Source organism: Macaca nemestrina, chromosome 6 (genome assembly GCF_043159975.1).
Source record: "Macaca nemestrina isolate mMacNem1 chromosome 6, mMacNem.hap1, whole genome shotgun sequence".
In the NCBI taxonomy this organism is placed as follows: domain Eukaryota; kingdom Metazoa; phylum Chordata; class Mammalia; order Primates; family Cercopithecidae; genus Macaca; species Macaca nemestrina.
This window is the reverse complement of record NC_092130.1, coordinates 101,793,868-101,820,119: the sequence shown is the minus strand read 5'-3', so window position 1 is coordinate 101,820,119 and position 26,252 is coordinate 101,793,868. Positions and strand designations below refer to the sequence as shown.

Genomic DNA, 26,252 nt, shown 5'->3' with positions numbered 1-26,252 from the left:
GGGTACCTGATCAAGGAAACAAAAAACAGTAGATATGTGGGAATAGATCTATCGCTTTACAATAGATCTATCAACAACTCCAAATGCAAGACTTCCCTGATAAACTGAGCTAATCTAAATCATGGGAACTTTCAGGTATAGCTGTGAAGAGGGAGTGTGAAATGGCTGGGCCTCTGAGAAAGGCCCTGACCCTATGGACTTACTATATGGTAACAGGCAATGAAAAGAGGAAATTTGTTTCACTCTTGACCTTGACCTATCCATGATCTAGCCCACTGGTGAAATATAACACAATGAATATCCTTAGCTCTGACCAATTATATTAGTAATTCTTCCATGAAAATCAACAGTTGGTAAGGATGTTGGTAGGCCAGGGGAGAAGTGTGTTACACAATTGCTCTCCCCAGCATTCTCCCTCATGGTGAGAATATAGATATATTCCTGAGTATCTTCTTCTATGAGTCAAGGTTTGAGCATGAGGGAAAAGGAAGAACAATTCCCTCTCCTCAATACTTAATAAAGTATAAAGTATTGCTAAAATGGTTCATAAAATTTTGCCTGATTGTACATACATTCCCTTGAAATATTCTTTTCATTGCAAAATATATTACACATATACAAGTATATTTCCTTTAACAAATTAATATGCTAGAATACTAGATTCTTTAAAAGTTGGCATGAATCCAACTGATATATGAATCATTACAAATTTTGAAGTAATGGAATCTTAGTTGCAAAAACTTCAGTATAATGTCACCCCTTTTCCAGCCCTACTACAACTAAGCTGATCTGCCTGGCTTCAATTACATCTCTATCTCAAATCTAATGTTAGGGAGATTAATGTTTGCTTGATGAATGCTATAGGTTTCATTTCAACATGTAACTCCAATCCAATAGGATCATATGATCTATAAATTACACCATATTTTTAAATGCTAATTTCTAAAAATAAATAATGGCTTTTGAAGAGTTTAATAAACATAGGACACATCTATCCTAGTTATGAAACAATTTACACAACAAATCAGAAGATTTTCCTAAACAGAGATATATCTCTGTATAAAATAGCAGCAATATTGATATACATACCATTGACTATAGCATCTCTCTCATCTCTATTATCAGTCTCAATAGCACCATAAGATTTTAGTAATTCTTTCATTTTTTCATCATCTGCTTCATCCAAAGCACTCTTCTGTTTTTGATCTTTTTGATTAGGGTTTGCTCCATTTTGTAGTAGAATCTCAGCTGCCTACAAAGTATTTTTTCAAAGTTATCTCTATAGACACCAAAGATGAATAATTTCTGCTTTCATCACGAACACCACTGCCAAGCATTAAAAGCTATCAAAAGAAAGTTTTCAAACTCAGGTCAAGAAATTTTTTTATTAAAATTGATGTGGCAATTGCAGACTAATCCAATTTGGACTGATTAGTCCTCACAAGAGAACCAAACACAAAGACATGAAAGTACAATATGCTGCATTCATTGCAGTAAGAAGTAGGCATAGGGAGGTTCAGTTCTAGATCAGTAACTGCCCAGTAGAATTTTCTGTAATAATAAAATGTTCTATATCTGCTCTGTCCAATAAGGTAACTACTAATCACATGTGGCTTTTGAGCATTTGAAATGTGGCTAATGTGACTGAAGAAATCAATTTTTTATTTAATTAATTTAAATTTAAATAGCAAAAGTAGCTAGTAGCTACCATATTGGGCAGCACAGATCTAGACGTTGTGCAGATTAAGCCACTTGCATCTTAATATGGAATTTCTGACACCTGGAAGGATTTAATCTATTTCTCTAACACAGCTTCTTGTCCTTCTCCAAGCTGCTGGAAGATAGGGTATAAAAGTGGGGTAAGAGTTGCTTCACGGCTATATTACAAACAACATTATAATTTGTGATTAGACATACTTGAATAACATTCTATTTGGACAATATTTTATGTACACTACTTGTTCAGGAGGTTTTATGAACTAGCCTAGAAACCTAATACCCATTTCAATATTCTCCATACAGAAATATGTGTCCTAAATAACAAACTTTAAAAAAATAATTTCAACTTTTATTTTAGATTCAAATGATATATGTGCAGATTTACTACATGGGTATATTGCATGATGCTGAGGTTTGGGGTATGAATCACCCCATCACTCAGGTAGTAAGCACAGTACTCAACAGAGAGTTTTTCAGCTCTTGCCCTCCTCCCTCTCTCCGCTCTCTAGTAGTCTCAGTATCTACTGTTCTCATCTTTATGATCATGTGTACCCAATATTTACCTCCCACTTATAAGTGAGAAAATGTGGTATTTGATTTTTCTGTTCCTGCATTAATTCACTCAGAATAATGGCCTCCAGCTGCATCCATGTTGCTGCAAAGGACATGATTTTGTTTTTGTTTATGGCTGCATAGTATTCCATGGTATATGTGTACCACATCTTATTTATCCAGTTCACCAATGATGGTCACCTTGGGTGATTTAATGTCTTTGCTATTGTGAATAGTGCTGCAATTAACACACAAGTGTATGTGTCTTTTGGTAGAACAATTTGTTTTCCTTTGGGTACATACCCAGTAATGGAATTGCTAGGTTGAATGGTAGTTCCAAGTTCTCTGAGAAATCTCCAAACTGTTTCCACAGTAGTTGAACTAATTTACATTCCTACCAACAGTGTATAAGTGTTTTCTTTTCTTCACAACCTTACCAGCATCTGTTATTTTCTGACTTTTAAATAATAACCATTCTGACTGGTGTGAGATGATATCTCACTCTGGCTTTGGTTTGCACTTCTCTGATGATTAGTGGTACTGAACATTTTTTTTTCATGTTTGTTGGCCACTTGTATACTAAATGACAAACTTCACAGAATATTAAAGATAGAGGGAAACTTAGAAACCCCATCATTTTAGATAAAAGGAAACTAAGGTCAAAGAGGATGTGATATTTTCGGGAGAAAAAAATTTCTAATATAAATAAGGTTGCTCTGAGTAACTCTTAAATTGTGTATTAAAAATAAATTTATAATTGACCAAAGTAAAGAATGGTTATTAACTGGATTAAGGTATAAGTCAGCCAGGGACAGTAGTTTATGCCTATAATCCCAGCACTTTGGGAGGCTGAGGCAGGAAATTGCTTGAGCCCAGGAGTTCGAGACCAGCCTATGTAACATAGTGAGGCCTTTTCTCTATAAAAAATTTTAAAATTAGCTGGGTGTGGTGGGACACACTTCTAGTCTCAGCTACTTGAGAAGTTGGGGCTGGAGGATCACTTGACCCTGGGAGGTCGAGGCTTCAGTGAGCAGTGATACCCTAGCCTGGGTGACAGAGCAAGACCTTGTCTCAAAAAAATGAATTATAGTATAAGTCAATTAGTGAAAAACAATGATCCCACTTGCAAAAGGCAAGCAAGTATCTCATCCCTGAAAAACCTTCTAGTTAGGAAAAGATGGTCAGGATTTTGTTAAAATGGAGACATACTATATGCCAGTGGAAAAAGTATTTTTTTAATCTTTCTGCTTATGTCCAAGGATAAAGAGGCAGATAAATTTAGGAGCAAATGGGCCAGTAGAAATTATTAAGGATAATCTCTTAGTTTTTCTACTAGCCTAGAGGTAGCATAGCATAAAGAAAAAACTGAACCAAATCACAAAGACACAGAAGAAAAAAAAATGAAGAAACGAAGAATTCATAAAAACAACTAGTGATAACAACATGACAGGAAGAAAACCTCATGTATCAATATTAACCCTGAATGTAAGTGAATTAAATGCTCCACTTAAAAGATAAAGATAGGCAGAACAGATTTTTAAAATGAACCAACTATATGCTGTCTACAAGAAACTCACTTTACTGGTAAAAACACATAGATGAAAGATAAAGGGCACAGTAGCTGATGCCTGTAATCCCAGCACTTTGGGAGGCCGAGACAGGTGGATCATGAGGTCAGGAGTTTGAGACCAGCCTGATGAACATGGTGAAACCCCCTCTCTACTAAAAGTACAAAAATTAGCCAAGTGTGGTGGCACACACCTGTAATCCCAGCTACTCAGGAGGCTGAGGCAGGAGAATCACTTGAATCCGGGAAGCAGAGGTTGCAGTGAGCCAAGATTGTGTCATTACACTCCAGCCTGGTGACAGAGTAAGACTCTGTCAAAAACAAACAAACAAACAAACAAACAAACAAAGATAAAGGGGTGGAACATGATATTCTATGCAAATGAAAACCAAAAGCAGGAGTAGCTATACTTATAACAAATTAAACCAACTTCAAATCAAAAACAGTATAAAAAGAGACAAAGATCATTATCTAATGATAAAGGGTGATATCAATTTAACAACAGGATATAATAATATTAAATACATAGGTACTCAAACTGGAGCACCCAGATTCATAAAACAAATGTTACTAAACCAAACCTAAAGAAAGATACAGATAGCAATACAATAATACTGGGGCACTTGAACACCCCAGTCACAGCACTAGACAGATCACTGAGACAGAAAATCAAGAAAGAAACACAGGAGTTAAATTGAACTTTAGACCAAATGGACCTAATAGACACTTACAGAACATTCTATCCAACATCACAGAATATACATTCTTCTCATCAGCACGTGAAACATTTTCCCAAATAGACCATATGTTAGGCCACAAAACTAGCCTCAATAAATTTGAAAAAAATTGAAATCACATCAAGTATTTTCTCAGAACACAATGGAATAAAACTAGAAATCAATATCAAGAGGAATTCTCAAAGCTGTACAAATACATGAAATTAAACAACACACTCCTAGATAATCTTTGGGTCAATGACAAAATTAAGAAAGAATTCAAAAAATTTTTTTGAAACAAAGGAAAATGGAGACAGAATTACCAAAACCTCTGGGATACAGCCAAAGCAGTGCTAAGAGGGAGTTTTATAGCATCAAATGCCTACATCAAAAGAATAGAAAGATTACAAATTAACACCCTAACGTCATACCTCAAGAAACTAGAAAAACAAGAAAAAAACAAACCCAAAGCTAGCAGAAGAAAAAATATAACAAAGATCAGAGTAGAACTAAATGATATGGAGACAAACCAAACCAAACAAAACAAAAACAAAGGATCACTGAATTGAAAAGTCAGTTCTTTGAAAAGATAAACAAGTTGATAAATTGCTATCCAGACTAACCAAGAAGAAAGAATATCTAAATAAACATAACAAGAAACGAAGAAGACATTGTAACTGACACCACAGAGATACAAAAGATCATCAGACTCTACCATACACTCACAAACTAAAAAACCTAGAGAAAATGGATAAATTCCTGGAAACATAAAACCTCATAAGACTGAACCGTGAATAACTAGATATCCTCAACAGACCAATAACAAAAATCCTCCCAACAAAAAAAAAGAGCCTAGGTCAAGATGAACTCACAGTCAAATTCTATCAAACATACAAAGAATAACTGGTACCAATTTTACTGAAACTGTTCCAAAAAAACTGAGCAGGAGAGAATCCTCCCTAGCTCATTACACGAAGCCAGTATCACCCTGACACCAAAGTCTGACGAGAACACAAACAAACAAAAAAAACTGCAGACCAATATCCCTGATGAAGATAGATGCAAAAATCCTCAACAAAATACTAGCAAACTGAATCCACCAGCACATCAAAAAGATAACACACCATGACCAAGTGGGTTGTATTCCAGGGATGCAAGGATGGCTCAACATATACAAACCAATAAACGTGTTTCATTACATAAACACAGTTAAACACAAAAATTACATAATCATTTCAATAGACGTGGAAAAAGCATTTGATAAAATGGAACATCCCCTCATGATAAAAGCTCTCAACAAACTAGGCAAAGTAGAAAAAACATACCTCAAAATAATAAAGGCCATATGCAACAAACCTATGGCCAATATCATACTGAGTTGGGAAAAGTTGAAAACAATTCCCCTAAGAACTAGAATAAGACAAGAATGCCCACTTTCACCACTCCTATTCAACTTAGTACTGGAAGTCCTAGCCAGAGCAATCAGGCAAAAGGAAGAAAGAAAAGGCATCCAAGTTGGAAAAGAAGAAGTCAGAAATAATGTATTTCTGTTCACTGACAATATGCTCTTAAACCTAGAAAACCCTAAAGACTCCTCCAAAAAATTCTTAGGTTTGATAATTGAATTCACTAAGGTTTCAGAATACAAAATCAATATTCAAAAATGAGTGTCATTTCTATACACCAATAATAATCAAGCTGAAAACCATATCAAGAAGGCAATCCCATTTACAATAGCTACAAAAAATAAAATAAAATACCTAGGAATATAGTTAACCAAGGAGGTGAAAGAAGGAAAACTACAACACTGACGAATGAAATTTCAGGTGACACAAGCTAATGGAAAAACATTTCATGTTCATGAATCAGAAGAATTAATATAATTAAAATGAGAATACTGCCAAAACAATCTACAGATTCAATGCCATTCCTACCAAAATGCCAACATCACTTTTCACAGAATGAGAAAAAAACCATCCTAAAATTCATATGGAACCGAAAAACAGCCTAAATAGCAGAAACAATCCTAAGCAAATAGAACAAAGCTAGAGAGAGCATATTACCTGACCTCAAATTATACTGCAAGGTTATAATAATCAAAACAGCATGGTACTGGCATAAAAACAGACACATAGATCAATGTAAAAGAATAGAGAACCCAGAAATAAAGCCACATATCTATAGCTAACTGATCTTTGACAATGGTGACAAGAACATACACTGGGAAAAAGATATCTTTTTCAATAAATGGTGTTGGGAAAATTGGATTGTCATATGTGGAAGAAAGTCTCAAATCATATTAAAAAATCAAATACAGACAAATAAAAGACTTAAATTTGTGATCTGAAACTATAAAAATTCTATAAGAAAACTTAGGGAAAACTCTTCTTGACATTTGTCTAGGCAAAGAATTCATAAGACCTTGAAACCATAAGCAACGAAATCAAAAACAGACATATGGAACTATATTAAACTAAAAAGCACCTGCATGGAAAAGGAAATAATTTAAAAAGTGAACAGACAACCTGCAGATTGGGGGAAAATATTTGCAAACTATGAATCCTACAAGAACTAATTTCCAGAATTTACAAGGAACTCAAACAACTCAACAACAATAACAAAACAACAAATAGCCCTATTAAAAAACTGGCAAAAGACACGAATAGACATTTCTTAAAAGAAGACCCACGAATGACCAACAAGCATATGAAAAAATGCTCAACATCATTAATCATCAGAGAAATGTTAGAGCCACAATAAGATACCATCTTATGCCAATAGAATGCCTATTATTAAAAAGACAAAAAATAACAGATGTTGATGAGTATGTGGAGAAAAGGAAATGCTTATACACTGTTGGTGGGAATGCAAATTAGTACAACCTCTATGGAAAACAGTATGGAGATTTCCCAAAGAACTAAAAATAGAACTGCCATTCAATCCAGCAATCTCACTACTGGGTATATACCCACAGGAAAAGTAGTCATCATATTAAAAAGATACTTGTACTCAAATATTTACTGTAACACTATTCACAATAGCAAAGATATGGAATCAACCTTAGTGTCCATCAATGGATGACTGGATAAATAAAATGTGGTAAATACACACACACACACACACACACACACACACACACAATGGAATACTATTCAGCCATAACAAAGAATGGGATCATGTCTTTTGCAGCAACATGGATGGCACTGGAGGCCATCCATGTTGTTAAGTGAAAACAACTCAGGGACAAGTCAAATACTGGATGTTCTCACTTATAAGTAAGAGCCAAATAATGTGTACACATGGACAGAGTGTGGAATTATAGTCACTGGAGACTCAGAAGGGTAGGGAGTGGGAGGGGGTTCAGGGATGAGAAATTAATTAATGAGTGCAAGGTATACTATTTGAGTGATGGTTACACTAAAAGCCCAGAATATATCCCTACTCAATATATCCATTTAACAAAACTGCACTTGTACTCTTTAAATTTATACAAATATATTTAAAAAGAAAAATACCCTTGTTTTAAAGCCAAGCACAAACCTCACCCCTGGTACTTATTAGCTACATCCTTGGCCAAGTTACTTATCATCATCTCTAACTTCATTTTTATCATCTATGAGAATTAAATAGTGAGCCCTTGTAAAATGTCTGGCACATAGTAGTCTCCTAATAAAACTAGCTAGATAATACCCTGCTTTCCTTTAGAGAGTGAAAAGATCAACTGTAGTAGTGAGAGACAGCAGATAATGGCATGTGAAAAAGTATTCTGCAAAGACGTCTGATAAAATCTGCATCTGTACACCTTAGTGAGTCTGAGTAAAGGTATGAAAAGATAAAATACTTTATCTATTTATTAAGATTTTTATTAAGATTTTATTCATCTGTTTTTAAAAGATAGAGTCAGAAACTACCTCAATCCAGTAGTTTCTAAGCCTGATTGATCAGTAAGATCACTTGTTGGATTCTTTCAAAACACAGATTCCTGAGACCATCCTGAGATTAATTTAGCAAACTGGAGATGTAGGCCTTAATCTGCAGAAATTTATTTCAAACATGGTATGGAGGAGACTGAAAGTGAATTTCAGAAAAGTAAACTTCTAGACTCTTAAAAACATATGCTATATTAAAAATGACTATTTTCCCAGTGTGTTAAGATGAGACCTTCTCTAGGCCTTGACTTTAATATACTAAAAAAGATGCACTTAATGTATTAGTATGGAGAACACAGAGAACTCAGCTCAGAGAGAATGAGATCCTGAATAGTGTTTTTCAGTAACAGTCATCCACAGGAAAAGTCTAAACAGCAACAGGGTAAAAAGGCACTAAACAGGAAAAGCTAAAGCTAAAGTTGGGAGGGAGCTCCAGATAACATGATGGAGTGGGCCTGAGGGCCAAAGAGCTTGGCAAAGATTATGTGACCAAGAAATAGGCCTTTAATTTGTTTAAAAAAAAAAAAAAAAAAAAGCCTTACTGAAGTGATCACTACTACAACAATGACTTAGAGACATTCTACCATCACAAAAAATCCTTTCTGCCCCTCTGCAGTCAATGACTTACCAAGACTCTTTGGTCTCTGGGAACCAACGATCTGCCTCTATTCCTTTACATTTTGCTTTTTGTAGAATTTCACATGAATGAGCTCAGAATGTAGTTTTTGTGTCTGGTCTCTTTGACTTAGCATGATGATTTTGAGATTCACCCATATTGTTGTGTATATCAACAGTTTGTTTCTCACCTGTAATCCCAGCACTTTGGGAGGCCAAGGCGGGTGGATCACCTGAGGTCAGGCGTTCGAGACCAGCCTAGCCAACATGCTGAAACCCCGTCTCTACTAAAAATACAAAAATTAGCTGGGCCTGGTGGCACAGGCCTGTAATCCCAGCTACTTGGGAGGCTGAAGCAGGAGAATTGTCTGAACCTGGGAGGCAGAGGTTGCAGTGACCAGAGAACGTGACACTGCACCCCAATATGGGTGACAGAACAAGACTCCATCTCAAAAAAAAAGTTTGTTCCTTTTAACAACTTAATTATTCATTTATCAGTTGATAGACATTTAGGGTCCCTTCCAGTTAGAGGCTATTATGAATAAAGCTGCTATCCACATTCTAGTACAAGTCTTTGTGTGGACAAAAAGCTTTCATTTATCTTAGATAAATAAACACCAAGGGGTGGTCCAATACTTTGTAAATATGTAATATATTTCATGTAACAAAAATTGCCAAATTGTTTTTCCAAATGTTCCATTTTGCATTTCTACCAGCAATCTCTCCAATACTTGGTATTTTCAGTCTTTTAAATTTTAGCCATTCCAGAGGGTATGACTAATGATGCTGAGCATCTCTCTCTCTTTTTTTTTTTTAGACAGAATCCGCTCTGTCACCCAGGCTGGAGTACAGTGGTGCCATCTCGGCCCACTGCAACCTCCACCTTCTGGGTTCAAGTGATTCTCCTGCCTCATCATCCCGAGTAGATGGGATTACAGGTGTGCCCTACCATGCCTGGCTAATTTGTGTATTTTTGGTAGAGATGGGGTTTCACCATGTTGGGCAGGCTGGTCTTGAACTCCTGACCTCAGGCGATCCACTCACCTTGGCCTCCCAAAGTGCTGGGATTACAGGAGTGAGCCACCATAATCAGCCTGCTGAGAATATTTTTTAAGTGCTTATTTGCCATTCATGTATATTCTTGGGTGAAATGTCCTAATCTTTTGCCCACTTTTTATTGGGTTGTTTGAGTTCTAACAGTTCTGTATACATTCTGGATACAAGGCCTTTAGCAGATGTATGTTTTGGGAGATATATGTTCTCTCAATCAGAGTTCATCTTTTTCTTTTCTTTATTAATTTTATTTTTTATTGATACATAAGAGATGTACATATTTTCAGGGTAAATGTGATAGTTTTTCTTTATTAATTTTATTTTTTATTGATACATAATAGATGTACATATTTTTAGGGTACATGTGATAGTTTAATACATTTATATAATTTGTAAAGGTCAAATCAGTGTAATTGGTCTATGTATCACCTTAAAAATTGTCTTTTCTTTATGCTAGAAACATTTTAATTTCTTGTAGCTATTTTGAAATATACAACAGGTTATTGTAAACTATAGTCACCCTACTGATCTTTCAAACACTAGGTCTTATTTCTTCTATCAAACTGTATGTCCATACCCATTAATCAACCTCTCTTCATCCCCACCCCAACCCATACTTTCCAGACTCTGGTAACCACCAATCTATCTTCATGAGTTCCACTTGTTTAGCTCCCAAACAGAAGTGAGAACCTGCAGTATTTGTTTTTCTGTGCTTGGCCTATTTCCCTTAACACAATAACCTCCAATTCCATCCATGTTTCTGCAAATGACAGAATTTCCTTCATTTTTATAGCTAAATAGTATTCTGTTGTGTATATATACCATATTTTCCTTAACCATTTATCCACTGGTGGGCACTTAGGTTGATTCCATATTTTGGCTATTCCATATATTGGCTAATATTAAATATACCATATTTTCCTTAACCATTTATCCACTGGTGGGCACTTAGGTTGATTCCATATTTTGGCTATTGTGAAGAGTGCTGCAATAAACATGGGAGTATAGATATTGCTTCAATGTATTGGTTTTCTTTCTTTTGGATATACACCCAGTAGTGGAATTGCTGGATCATATGGTAGTTCTATTTTTAGTTTTTCAAGGAACCTCTAGTTTTCCATAGTGGCTATATTAATTTACATTCCCACTGACAGTGTATGAGAATTCACCTTTCTCCACATCATCACCAGCATCTGTTATTCCCTTTTTGACAAAATCCACTTTAATTGGGGTAAGATGACATCCTTTGTGGTTTCGATTTGTATTCCTCTGATAATCAGTAATGCTGAGCATCTTTTCATATACCTGTTAGCCATTTGTATGTCTTCTTTTGAAAAACATCTACTCAGATCTTTTATCCATTTTAAAATCAGATAATTTGCTTTTCTTTTTTCTTTGGCTGAGTTGGTTGAGCTTATATATTCTGGTATTAATCTCTCCTCAGATAGCTTGCAAATATACTCTCCCATTCTGTCAATTGTCGCTCCCATTTGTTGATTATTTTATTTGCAGTCAGGTGAATAGCCTGCAAATATTTTCCCCCATTCTGTAAGGTAATTTTCTATATTTTGTAGATGATCTTCATTCCTTTTCATTCTTTTTTCTCTGTGTATTTTCAAGTAGCCAGTCTTTGAGCTCACTGCTTCTTTCCTTTGCTTGATCCATTCTGCTGCCAAGAGTCTCTAACAAAATTTTCAGGTCAGCAAATGTATTTCTCAGTTCCAAGATTTCTGTTTGGTGTAAAAAATTGTTTCAATCTCTGTCATATTTCTATATTAAATTCATGAATTGCTTTTCTGTGTTATCTCGGAGATCACTGAGTTTCTTTTAAACTGCTATTTTGAATTCTTGGTCAGAGAGTTCACATATTGTTGTCTCATTAGGGTCAGTCACTGGTTCCTTGCTTTGTCTGTTTGAAGAGATCATGTTTGCCTGTTTGCTGCTGCTTCTTGTAGATGTATGTCTATCTTTGCTTTGAAGGATTATTTATTCCAGTTTTCTCTATCTGATTTACTTTGGTATTTATTGCATATGTTTGATTAGAGATTCTTTGTAATTTACCTGTTAATTTTCTTTCATTTATTCCATCTAGTTCTCTGCTTTCTTTTCAGCACCAGCACTTTATGTCCAGGTTTGACTCAGTTGAAGAACACAATCAGAGTGTCACCTGTCTCAAATGGGTAAGGTCCCAAAGGAGACATCCAGTAGTGTAGAAAGGCTGGCTAGGGGGTTGTACCCAAGAAAACTGTGGAATAAATCTTCTACAGAAGGCAGAAGGTGGTGCTGCTGAACGGTCACTCTGATTTGGCATCTCCTTTGGCCAAGTTATAGAGTGGAGTTTCCAGGGTTGGCAATGGTAGTCCCACCTCTGCCCCACCCTAACTTTGCCTCTGGCTGTTCTCAAGAATATTTTTCCCTTCATGCACTCCCAATGCTTCCTGTGGGTTGAAGGAGGGATAGGTCTCCTGCCAGAAAACCCAAAATGGTGGAGAAACTGGTTGTCCAACTCAGTTTCACTTTATTCAGCATAGAAGCTGTGATCTGGGGGGAAGTTTTCTGTGTGCTTACTGCTTGGCAAATTGAAGAGAGGGGTATGGCAGACATACAAGTCCAATTATCTTACTGCCTTCTGCCTGCTTGGAGTTTTTTCATATCTCTGTGGCCCTGGGAACTGCTTCATCTTCATATTTGAGTTACGGGGTATTACTGGTGAAAATCTTGGCACTGTATATTTGTTTTTGGCTTTCTGTGCTAAGGAATAAAGTCAGCTTGCTTCCATGTCACAATTTTGGAACCAGAAGTCACTGCCTTTTTATTTTCTTAACAGTGTTTTTGAAGAACAAGTTTTTAATTTTTATGAAGTCTAATTTATCAATATTTATCACTTAGAATTCATGTCCTTTATGTCCTACTTAAGAAATCCTTGCCTACCTCAAAATCACTGTTTTCTCTTATGTTTTCTTCTAGGAAATTGTAACTCTTACATTTAGGTCTGTGATCCATTATTTATAATGGATATGCAATATTTGTACATCTTTATGGGAACTATGTGATATCTGGTTACATGGATAGAATGTGTTATAAACTTCCTTTTTAGCACTGCTTTAGCTATTCTTAAGTTCTGGTATGTTGTATTTCAATTTTCATTTCTTTCAAGAAATTTTTTATTTCCTTCTTAGTTTCTTCTTTGACCTAATAGTCATTCAGGAGCATGCTGTTTAATTTCTATGTATGTGTACCATCTCCAAGTTCCTCTTGTTATTGATTTCTAGTTTTATTCCATTGTGGTTTGAGAAAATATTTGATATGATTTCACTTTTTAAAAATTTGTTGTGATTTTTTTCTGTGTCCCAACATATGGTCTATCCTGGAGCATGTCCCATGTGTTCACAAGAACAATGTGTATTCTCTAGCTATTGGATGAAATGTTCCGTAAATGTTCATTTGGTCTAAAATTCAGCTTAAATCCAATGCTTCTCTATTAGTTTTCTGTCTAGATAATCTATCCTATGCTGAGAGTAGAGTCTTGAAGTCCCCAACTATTATCGTATTGAATTATATCTTTTAGATCTAATAATTTTTGCTTTATATATCGGCATGCCCCAGTGTTGGGCACATATGTGTTTAGAATTATTACATCCTCTTGCTGAATTGATCCCTTTATCATTATATAATGACCTTCTTTGTGTATTTTTGCTGTTTTAGACTTAATGTCTGTTTTATCTGATATAAGTATAGCTACTCCTGCCTGCTTTTCATTTTCATTTGCATTGAATATTTTTTGCCTTCCTTTACTTTCTGTCTATGTGTGTTTATAGGTGAAATGAGTTTCTTGTAAGCAGTGTATCATTGGGTAAATTTTTCCTTTTTTTAAGAAATCCATTCAACCAGTCTATATTTTGTAAGTGGAAAATTTAATCCTTTTACATACAAGGTTATTATTTATATGTGAGGGCTTATTCTTATTTTATTAATTGATTTATGGTTTTGTATATCTTTTTTCGATTTCTTTCTCTTCCTTCCTTCCTTCCTTTCTTTCTTCCTTCCTTCCTTCCTTCCTTCTTTCCTTCCTTCCTTCCTTCCTTCCTTCCTTCTTTCCTTCCTTCCTTCCTTCCTTCCTTCCTTCCTTCCTTCCTTCCTTCCTTCCTTCCTTCCTTCCTTCCTTCCTTCCTTCCTTCCTTCCTTCCTTCCTTCCTTTTCTTTCATTTATCATTGAGGTTTGGCGGTTTTCTGTAGTGGTAACATTAAAGTCCATTTTCTTCCTTATTTGTGTTTGCTCTACCAGTGGGTTTTGTTTATACTTTCATATGTTTTCATGATAGTAGATATTATCCTTTGCTTCCAAGTGTAGGGCCAGTCTAGTTGTGATGAGTTTCCCAAGCTTTTGCTTGTCTGGGAGACTTTATTTCTTCCTCATTCATGAAGGACAGCTTGGCTGAACATAGTGTCCTTGGTTGACAGTATTTTTTTTTTCTTTTATCACTTGGAATATATCATCTTGTTCTCTCCTGGCCTGTAAGGTTTCTGCTGAGAAATCCACTGTTAGTCTGATGAAGGTTCTCTTAAGTGACTATATGTATTTTTCTTGCTACTTTTAGAATTTTCTCTCTCTGACTTTTGACAGTTTGACTATATTAGAGAAGACCCTTTTGAATTGTCTCTATCTGGGGATTGCTTTGCTTCCTGTGTCTGGATGTCTAAATCTCTTGCCAGACTGGGGAACTTTTCAGCTATTATTTCATTAAATAGATTTTCTGTCCCTTTCATTTTCTTTTCTCCTTCTAGAATGCTGAAAATTCAAATGTTTGGTCACTTCATGGTGCCCCATATATCATGTAGCCTTTGTTCACTATTTAAAATTCTTATTTATTTATTTTTATCTAACAAAGTCATTTCAAAATACCTATCTTCAAGTTCTGAAATTCTTTCTTCTGCTTGATATAGTCTATTGTTGAAACTTTTGAATGCATTTTGTGTTTCATTATATGAATCCTTCAGTTCCAGAATTTCTATTTGGTTCTTTTTTTTTTTTTTTTTAAACCATATCTATCTGTTAAATTTTTCATTCATATCCTGAGTTTTTCTTATTTCTTTGTATTTTTTTTTTAAATTCTCTTGAATCTCACGGAGCTTATTATTATTTTGAACTCTTTTGCTGGGACTTTATGTATTTCTTTTTCACTGGAATTTGTTGCTGGAGAATTATTGTGTCCCTTTGGAGGTGCCATACTTCCTTGCTTTTTCACATTTCTTGCGTCCTTACATTAACACCTGTGCACCTGTTCTAACAGCTACTTCTTCAATTTTTTGAATTTGCTGTCATAGAAGAGGACTTTTTCCTAAAGATGTGTTCCTATTGTGTTGCCCGAGCAAGGCATTTTGGCTTTGACTCTAGATATGTGATGGTAGTGTGGTTTCTATAGGATTTCTTTACTTGTAAATAGTGTCAGTGGTGTCTGTAATTTCCTCAGTGGTTTAGGGAGCAACTGTTAGTGGGAGCTGTGGAGAAGTTTTTCTGAAGACAGGGACACCAGGTGGGCCAGTCCTCTAGTCCCATGGGTGACAACAGTGGACTGAGCATGCCTGTCCTTGGGCCCCAGGAAGGTATATGCTGGCATCAGTGTTAGTGAATCCAGGTGGACGAATTCTTGGGCCTCTAAGCAGCTTGCTTGGGTGCTGGCAGTAACAGTGGTGGGTTTTGCAGGTGGGAGAATCTTCAGGCCCCTGGGCAGTGAGCATGGCATGGGTGATGGCAGCAGCAGTGGCAGGACAATCCTCTGGCTCCCAAGCCATCTATGCTGCTGTTGGTGGCTATGATGGGAGGGGTGGGCCAGTCCCCAGACCCACAGGTGCTATCTCTGAGTGAATGCTAGCTACAGTGGTAGTGGTATGTTGGATCAGCCTGTCCTTCGGCCCCCAGGAGGAGTGCTCTGGTGCCAACAAGGGTGGATGGGGCATGGTGATTCCCCCACCCCTGTATGGTGTGCTCAGGCCCTGAGGGGTGTGGCAGATGGAGAACTGGGCTTGGGGGCTATGATCCATTTTAATTTTATATATACAAAGTTTTAATTTTATATATGATGAAAATTAAGGGTTCATTTTAAAAAAATGGAAATCCAAGGATTTCAATTCCATTTGTTGAAAGAGTATACTTTCTGTATTGAATTGCCTTTGCACCATTGTTGAAAATCAACTGATTGGGAGGTCGAGGTAGGCAGATTAACTGAGGTCAGGAGTTCAAGACCAGCCTGGCCAATATGGTGAAACCCCATCTCTACTAAAAATACAAAAAAATTAGCTGGGTGTGGTGGTGTGTGCCTGTGGTCCCAGCTACTCAGGGGCCTGAGGCAGGAGAATCACCTGAACCCAGGAGGCAGAGCTTGCAGGAAGCAGAGATTGCGCCACTGCACTCCAGCCTGGGCAGCAAAGTGAGACTCCGTCTCAAAAAAAAAAAAAAAAAAAATCAACTGAGGACATATATGAGGGTCTATTTCTCAATTCTTTTATTTTGTTCAATTGTTCTACAAGTAAAACTCAGTGCTCCTGAACTGTGGATGATTTTTGTCCCCTAGGATAAATTCAGGAATGTCTAGAGACATTTTTTGGTTGTCGCAACTAGAGAATATGGGTGCTTCTGGCATCTAGTGAGTAGAGGTCAGAGAAGCTGTGAGACATCCTATAAGTACAGGACAGCACTCTTTAAGAAAGAAATATCCAGCCCCAAATGTCATTTATGTCAAGGTTGAGAAATCCTAATCTAACTTATGCTAGTAACATACTGTCTTGATTACTATAGCTATGGAATACATATCTTCACACTATAGGTAATATAAATCCTCCAATATTATTTTTTCAAATTTGTCTCAGCTATTTTAAGCTATTTTGATTTCCCTATCAATTTTAGAATTAGCCTAACAATTTCTACAAAAATTCCTGTTAAGACTACTGTATTTGTACTGAATCTATAGATCAACTTGGGTAGAAATGACATGTGAAAAATACTGAGTCTTCTAAGCCACACAATATATCACTTCATTTATTTAGGTCGTCTTTAATTACTCTCAACAATGTTTTGAAGTATTCAGTGTAAAGGTGTAAAGGTCTTGGACATATTTAGTAACATTTATCCCCAATTATTTAATATTTTTGATATAATGATAAATGGTATTTTAAAATTTTCAACTTCCAATTGTTCATTGCTGGTAAGGAGAAATACAGTTGAGTCCTTGTTAGATTCATTTATTAATTCTAGTAAATTATTTTATCATGTCATATGAAATAGAAGCAGTTTTTCATTGTCATATTACATGAAACAAAGACAGCTTTACTTTTCACTTTCCAAATACATGTGTGTCTTTTATTTATTTTTCTTCCATTACTGCACTGGCTAGAAACTTCAGCATAATATTGATTAGAAGTGGTGAGAGCACTACATGTTCTCACTCATAAGTGGGAGCTGAACAATGAAAACACATGGACACAGGGAAGGGAACATCACATACTGGGGGCTGTCAGGGGGTGAGGGACTAGGGGAGGGATAGCATTAGGAGAAATACCTAATGTAGATGATGGGTTGATGGGTGCAGAAAACCACCATGACACGTGTATACCTATATAACAAACCTGCATGTTCTGCAGGTATCCCAAAAGTAAAATAATAATAATAAAAGAAGTGAGGGCGACATCTTTGTTATATTCTTGATATTAGGGGAAAAAATTCCATCTTCTACCATTAAGTCTGATGTCAACTGTAGGTTTTTTGACGGTGCTGTCTATCAGATTGAGGAAGGATACGTCTATTCTTGGTTTACTGAGCTTTTTTTCTTTTAATCATGAATGAATACTAACTTTTTTGAAGTGCCTTCTCTGCATGTATTGAAATGAAGTAGTTTTTCATTTTTAATCTGTTAATTTGGCAAACCACATTGATTTTGGAAAAATAAACTAATCATATTCTGGGACTAACTCCATTTGGTCATGTAATATTTGTATGTATATATTACTGGATTCAACATGTTAATATTTTAAGGATTTTTGCATCTGTGTCCTTAAAGGATATTGGTCTGTAGTTTTGGGTTTTTGTAATGCCTTTGGCTGGTTTTGGTATAAAAATAATGCTAGCCTCATAAAATCACTTGGGAAGTGCATCCTTTTTACTTTTCTGGAAGAGTTTGTGTACGGCTCATTTGTTTCTTCCTCAGTTATTGGTAAAATTTATCAGTGAAACTACCTGCACCTGGAATATCCTTTTTGAAAAGGTTTTTAAACCACCAACTCATTATCTTTCATATATATAGGGTTATAAGGGCTATTTTTTTCTTTGTGGGTAAGCTTTGGTAGGTGCTTTCAAGGAATTTGCCCATTTTATTTAAGTTGTTAAATTTATTGGCATAAGGTTGTAATAATAATACCTTTTTAACTTTTTATTTTCTGTGTGATCTATACTGATGTCCCCTAATTCTTGATATTGGTAATCTATGTCTTCTTTAGGTCTTGTTTAAAATCTGGCAAAAGGTTTATAAATTTTATTCGTCTTTTCAAAGAATAACTTTTGCATTTGTTAATTTTCTCTATTGTCTGTTTTATATTTCATTGATTTATGTTGTCTCTACTTATTTTACTCCTCTTTTGTTTTTCAAGCTTTGTAAAGTCAAACCTGAAGTCACTGAATTTATATTTTTTTCTAACATAAGCACTGAAGTTTTACATTTCCATATAAATACTAGTTTCATTAAATCCCATAAATTTTGATATATTAATTCAGTTCAAAATACTTACTAATTTCTCTTCTGATTTCTTCTGTGATCCATGAGTTATTCAGATGTATACAGTTTAATTTCTAAATATGTTGGGATTTCCTAGAAATCTTTTGGTGACTAATTAGTCATTGCATTTCATTTTGGTGAAAGAACATACTTTGAATGATTTCATGTATCTTAAATTTATTAAAACTTGTTTTATGGTCCAACATGTGGTCTATATTGGTGAATGTTCTGTAAGCTCTTGAAAAGAATAGATTTTCTGCCATTGCTGTTGGCATCTTCAACAAATGTCAAGTAGGTAACACGGCTGATAATGTTGTTCAAGCCTTCTATATCCTGGGTGTACACTTCACAAATCATTTATTAAAAGAATTGCAGTCTCCAACTATAATTGTGAATTTGTTTATTTTCATTTCCATTCTATTTATTCATGTATTTGAAATTTGTTTTCTTGTTCACACACTTTTAGAATTGTTATGTCTTTCTGGTGAACCGTCTGCTTTATAATTATGAAATATGTCTCTTTATCCCTGGAAATATTACTTGCTTTAAATTTTACTTTGTCTTATGTTGCTGTATTAATCTGTTTTCACACTGCTATAAAGAACTGCTCAAAACTGGTTATTTATAAAGGAAAGAGGTTTAATTCACTCACAGTTCAGCATGGCCAGGGAGGCCTCAGGAAACTTACAACTATGGCGGAAAGCAAAGGAGAAGCAAGGCACCTTCTTCACAAAGCAGCGGAAGGAGAATGAGCATAGGAGGAACTACCAAACACTTATAAAACCATCGGATCTAATGAGAACCCACTCACTATCATGAGAACAGCATGGAGGAAACTGCCCCCATGATCCTATTACCTCCAGCTGGTCTCTTCCTTGACATATGGGGATTATGGGGATTATAGGGTATTATAATTCAAGATGAGATTTGGGTGGGGACACAAAGCCTTAAGCATATCAGTTACCAAAGCCACTCTTTCTTTTGATTATTGTTTGCATAGCACATATTTTTCCATAAACTTAATTTACTTATAACTTATCTGTGCATATGCACACACACACAGAGAGAGAGAGAGAGAGAGAGAGAGACAAAGACAGAGAGAGAGAGAGAGAGAGAGAGAGAAGAGGAGAGAGGAGAGAGGTTTGTTTGTTTGTTTTTCTTTTTAGAGATAGGGTCTCACTATGTTGCCCAGGCTGGTCTTGAACTACTGGGCTCAAATGATCCTCCCACCTCAGCCTTTTGAAATATTGGGATTACAGATGTGAATCACCATGCCTGGCTATGTGCCTTTATGTTTAAAGTGAGCTTATTGTATGCCACATTTAATTGAGTATTGCTTCTTTATCCAGTGTATCTCTGCTTTTTAATTGGAGCATTTAGGTCATTTACATTTAAAATGATTATCTGTAAGGCTGGGTTTAAATCTACCTGGTTGATTTTTGTTTCTAATAGTCTCATTTTTCTTTTTGTTACACCTAGCTGGCATCTGCTACAGAACTGATTGCTTGCTTGGGGTGTAGGGAAAAACTCTCACACATGTGGTCACAGAAGTCTTCTGTGTTGACTGTCGTTATTGAGAGACTAGGAAAAAACATAGTTTGAGTTCACATTTTTTCCACTCACAATCTTCCTTGACATCATGATGCAAAATTCAACTGTGAGATAAAGGATGTCCTATGTGCTGTCATACAACTTTGCCAGAAAAATTAGGCCAATAAAACAAACTTTATTCAGCATATTGCTATTCTAGAAATTAGTATACATTTCAATTAGAACCTAAATATATCACTGTTTAGAAAAGAGTTAACATAGAAGGCCTGAAACTGTCATCCTGACTGACTGCTTGCAAGGGTGGCCATTAGCTGGCACCTGTGAACTTGGATTGTAAACAGTATACTACACTGATATAAAACGCTGCCTGATAAGGGTGGCTCATTGTGCTTAAACTGTCTACACAAGCAATGTGGTTTATGCTTCTGGGAGTTTGGGATTTTGGTATGCGATAGGCAAAGGGTACCTACAATAAAATCTTGAGCACTGAATCTCTAATGAGCTTCCCTGGGTGGAACCATAACATATATATTGCTACATTTTCACTGCTGGGGAAGATTAAGCTCTTCATGAGGAAGAGAGCATAAGAAAACCTTCACATTGATACCTCCAGGTTCTACCTGTGTCTTTTTCTCTTATGATCTGGATGTGTATCCTTACTACACTGCTGTAATAAACCTCAGCCATGAGTACAACACACTAAGTTCTGCAAGTCCTAACAAGTCTCCCATGTGTGGCTCTTCATGAGGAAGAGAGCATAAGAAAACCTTCAAACTGATACCTCACAGGTTCTACCTGTGTCTTTTTCTCTTATGATCTGGATGTGTATCCTTATTACACTGCTGTAATAAATCTCAGCCTTGAGTACAACATACTAAGTTCTGTAAGTCCTTCTAACAAGTGTCCAAAGGTAGGGGTGAAGCTGGTGACCTCCAACACAAACACAAATAAGAAAATTAATTTCCTTTTTCTTTTATGTGGCATTCTTCAGGCTAATGTCGAAAAACCTGATTTTCCCACTATGAAATTTTGATCGTTAAGTGGTTTCACTTTATTTATTTATTTACTTATTCATTTATTTATTTATTTATTTTTCTGAGATGGAGTCTGGCTCTGTCGCCCAGGCTGGAGTGCAGTGGCACAATCTTGGCTCACTGCAAGCTCCACCTCCCAGGTTCAGCCATTCTCCTGCCTCAGTCTCCCAAGTAGCTGAGACTACAGGCACATGCCACCACACCCAGCTAATTTTTTTTTTTGTATTTTTAGTAGAGATGGGGGTTCACCGTGTTAGCCAGGATGATCCCAATCTCCTGACCTCGTGATCCGCCCACCTCAGCCTCCCAAAGTGCTGGGATTACAGGCATGAGCCACCGCACCTGGCCAAGTGGTTTAAGTGGCCTTTTCCCTCTACAAAAAACCAGCAGGTTCATCACTTTAATAATTCTGTTTGCTTTCTTCCATATTGTGACCATATGATCTTGATAATTTGTCTGTTCTTTTTAAATTTAAATACTGTAAAGGCCAAAGGGCTTCTAACTTGGTTTGGCTTTGATTCCCCACTCAAATTTCATGTTGAATTGTAATCCCCAGAGTTGGAGGTGGGGATTGGTGGGAGGTGACTGGATCATGAGGGTGGTTTCTAATGGTTTAGCCCCATCCCCCTAGAGCAGTCTCTTGATAGAGTTCTCACAAGATCTGGTTGTATAAAAGTGTGTAGCATCATTCCCTTCCCTCTCTGTCTCCTGCTCTGCCATGTGAATAAGGGCCTACTACCCTTCACCTTCCACCATGATTTTAAGTTTCCTGAGGTCTCCTCAGCCATGCTTCCCATATAGCTTGCAGAACTGTGAGTCAATCTAAACTTTTTTCTTCATAAAGTACCCAGCTTCAGGTAGTTTTCTATAGCAATGCAAGAACAAACTAATATAGTTTCTTTTAGCCAAAAGAAATCACATCAGACATTAGCCCACTCACTCTGGTATATTCTTAATCATTGATTCACATCTCTTAACAAATCATAAATTCAGTAATAACATCCTCCACATGGCTAGGTGTAGGATGAAAACAGCAAGAATATCCTTTCACAAAATTAAATTAAAAAGTTGCCAGGCTTGTAAAATATATGGAGACAGATAAATAGATATCAATGAGGGATCCAAGGAATTTTTTATATTGTTCTTGATGGTTTCCTTAAGCATTTTTTCAAACCAATAATTATTACTGAGGAGGTTCCAAGATGGCCAAATAGGAACAGCTCCAGTCTATAGCTCCCAGTGTGAGCGATGCAGAAGACGGGTGATTTCTGCATTTCCAACTGAGGCACCGGGTTCATCTTACTGGGGCTTGTTGGACAGTGGGTGAAGCCCACGGAGCATGAGCCAAATCAGGGCTGGGCATTGCCTCACCCAGGAAGCGCAAGGGGTTGGGGATTCCCTTTCCCAGCCAAGGGAAGCCATGACAGACAGTACCTGGAAACTCGGGATACTCCCACCCTAATACGGCGCTTTTTCAATGGTCTTAGCAAATGGTATACCAGAAGATTATATGATTATATAATCACATATGATTATATGAGCACCTGGCTCGAAGGGTCCCATGCCCATGGAGCCTCACTCACTGCTAGTACAGCAGTCTGAGATCGAACTGCAAGGCAGCAGCGAGGCTGGGGGAGGGGTGCCCGCCATTGCTGAGACTTGAGAAGGTAAACAAAGCGGCTGGGAAGCTCGAACTGGGTGGAGCCCACCGCAGCTAAAGGAGGGCTGCCTGCCTCTGTAGACTCCACCTCTGGGGGCAAGGCATAGCTGAACAAATGGTAGCAGAAACTTCTGCAGACTTAAATGTCCCTATCTGACAGCTTGAAGAGAGTAGTGGTTCTCCCAGCATGGACTCTGAGATCTGAGAAAGGACAGACTGCCTCCTCAAGTGGGTCCCTGCCCCCAAGTAGCCTAACTTGGAGGCACCTCCCAATAGAGGCTGACTGACATCTCATATGGCCAGGTGACCTGCTGAGACGAAGTTTCCAGAGGAAGGATCAGGCAGCAACATTTGCTGTTCTGCAATATTTGCTGTTCTGCAGCCTCTGCTGGTGATACCCAGGCAAACAGGGTATGGAGTGAACCTCCAGCAAACTTGAACAGACCTGCAGCTGAGGGTCCTGATTGTTAGAAGGAAAACTAACAAACAGAAAGGACAGCCACATCAAAACCCCATCTGTACGTCACCATCAACAAAGACCAAAGGCAGATAAAACCACAAAGAGGGGAGAAATCAGAGTAGAAAAGCTGAAAATTCTAAAAATCAGAGCGCCTCTTCTCCTCCAAAGAAACCGAGCTCATCGCCAGCAATGGAACAAAGCTGGACAGAGAATGACTTTGACGAGTAGAGAGAAGACGGCTTCAGATGATTGGTAATAACAAAATTCTCTGAGCTACAGGATGTTCGAACCCATAGCAAAGAAGCTAAAAACCTTGAAAAAAGATTAGACAAATGGCTAACTAGAATAAACAGCATAGAGAAGACCTTAAATGACCTGATGGAGCTGAAAACCATGGCATGAGAAGTACATGACATATGCACAAGCTTCAGTAGTCGATTTGATCAAGTGGAAGAAAGGGTCTCAGTGATTGAAGATCAAATGAATGAAATGAAGCGAGAAGAGAAGTTTAGAGAAAAAAGAGTAAAAAGAAACAAACAAAGCTTCCAAGAAATATGGGACTATGTGAAAAGACCAAATCTACATCTGATCGGTGTACCTGAAAGTGACAGGGAGAATGAAACCAAGTTGGAAAACACTCTGCAGGATATTATCCAGGAGAACTTCCCCAACCTAGCAAGGCAGGCCAACATTCAAATTCAGGAAATACAGAGAATGCCATAAAGATACTCCTTGAGAAGACCAACTCCAAGACACATAATTGTCAGATTCACCAAAGTTGAAATGAAGGAAAAAACGTTAAGGGCAGCCAGAGAGAAAGGTCAGGTTACTCACAAAGGGAAGCCCATCAGACTAACAGCGGATCTCTCAGCAGAAATGCTACAAGCCAGAAGAGAGTGGGGGCCAATATTCAACATTCTTAAAGAAAAGAATCTTCAACACAGAATTTCATATCCAGCCAAACTAAGATTCATAAATGAAGGAGAAATAAAATCCTTGACAAGCAAATGCTGAGAGATTTTGTCACCACCAGGACTGCCTTACAAGAGCTCCTGAAGGAATCACTAAACATGGAAAGGAACAACTGGTACCAGCCACTGCAAAAACATGTCAAATTGTAAAGACCATCGATGCTAGGAAGAAACTGCACCAATTAACCAGCAAAATAATCAGCTAACATCATAATGACAGGATCAAATTCACACATAACAATATTGACCTTAAATGAAAATGGGCTAAATGCTCCAGTTAAAAGACACAGACTGGCAAATTGGAAAAAGAGTCAAGACCCAACAGTGTGCTATATTCAGGAGACCACATAGGCTCAAAACAAAGGGATGGAGGAAGATCTACCATACAAATGGAAAAAAAAAAAAAAAAAAAAAAAAAGCAGGGGTTGCAATCCTAGTCTCTGATAAAACAGACTTTAAACCAACAAAGATCAAAAGAGACAAAGAAGGCCATTACATAATGGTAAAGTGATCAATTCAACAAGAAGAGCTAACTATCCTAAATATATATGCACCCAATACAGGAGCACCAAGATTCATAAAGCAAGTCCTTAGAGACCTACAAAGAGACTTAGACTTCTGCATAATAATAATGGGAGAATTTAACACCCCACTGTCAACATTAGAAAGATCAACGAGACAGAAAGTTAACAAGGATATCCAGGAATTGAACTCAGCTCTGCACCAAGTGGACCTAACAGACATCTACAGAACTCTCCACCCCAAATCAACAGAATAAACATTCTTCTCAGCACCACATCACACTTACTTCAAAACTGACCACATAGTTCGAAGTAAAGCACTTCTCACCAAATGTAAAAGAACAGAAATTATAACAAACTGTCTCTCAGACCACAGTGCAATCAAACTGGAACTCAGGATTAAGAAACTCACTCAGAACTACTCAACTACACGGAAACTGAACAACCTGCTCCTGAATGACTACTGGGTACATAACGAATTGAAGGCAGACATAAAGGTATTCTTTGAAACCAGTGAGAACAAAGACACAACATACCAGAATCTCTGGGACACATTTAAAGCAGTGTGTAGAGGGAAATTTATAGCACTAAATGCCCATAAGGAAAGATCTAAAATTGACACCCTAACATCACAATTAAAAGAACCAGAGAAGCAAGAGCAAACACATTCAAAAGCTAGCAAAAGGCAAGACATATCTAAGATCAGGGGAGAACTGAAGGAGAAGGAGACACAAAAAACTCTTCAAAAAATCAATGAATCTAGGAGCTGGTTTTTTGAAAACATCAACAAAATTCATAGACTGCTAGCAACACTAATAAAGAATAAAAGAGAAAAGAATCAAATAGATGCAATAAAAAAATGATAAAGGGAATATTACCAACAATCCCACAGATACAAACTACCATCAGAGAATACTATAAACACCTCTATGCAAATAAACTAGAAAATCTAGAAGAAATGGATAAATTCCTGGTCACATACACCCTCTGAAGACTAAACAAGGAGGAAGTTGAATCCCTGAATAGACCAATAACAGGCTCTGAAGGCAATAATTAATAGCTCACCAACCAAAAAAAGTCCAGGACCAGACAGATTCACAGGCTAATTCTACCAGAGGTACAAAGAGGACCTGGTATCA

The 26,252-nt window shown here is 36.9% G+C and overlaps 1 protein-coding gene across 4 annotated transcripts in view; it reads right to left on the bottom strand.

Annotated features, from left to right (window-relative positions):
* LOC105475134 (ankyrin repeat domain 31) overlaps nt 1-26,252 on the bottom strand; it is a 162,312-nt gene that overhangs the window by 36,405 nt on the left and 99,655 nt on the right. For all 4 annotated transcript variants that reach the window (XM_011730158.3, XM_011730155.3, XM_011730157.3 and 1 more), the window contains one exon: nt 1,090-1,252. In XM_011730158.3, the coding sequence (XP_011728460.2) occupies nt 1,090-1,252 (163 nt within the window). The remainder of the gene's footprint in view (nt 1-1,089; nt 1,253-26,252) is intronic.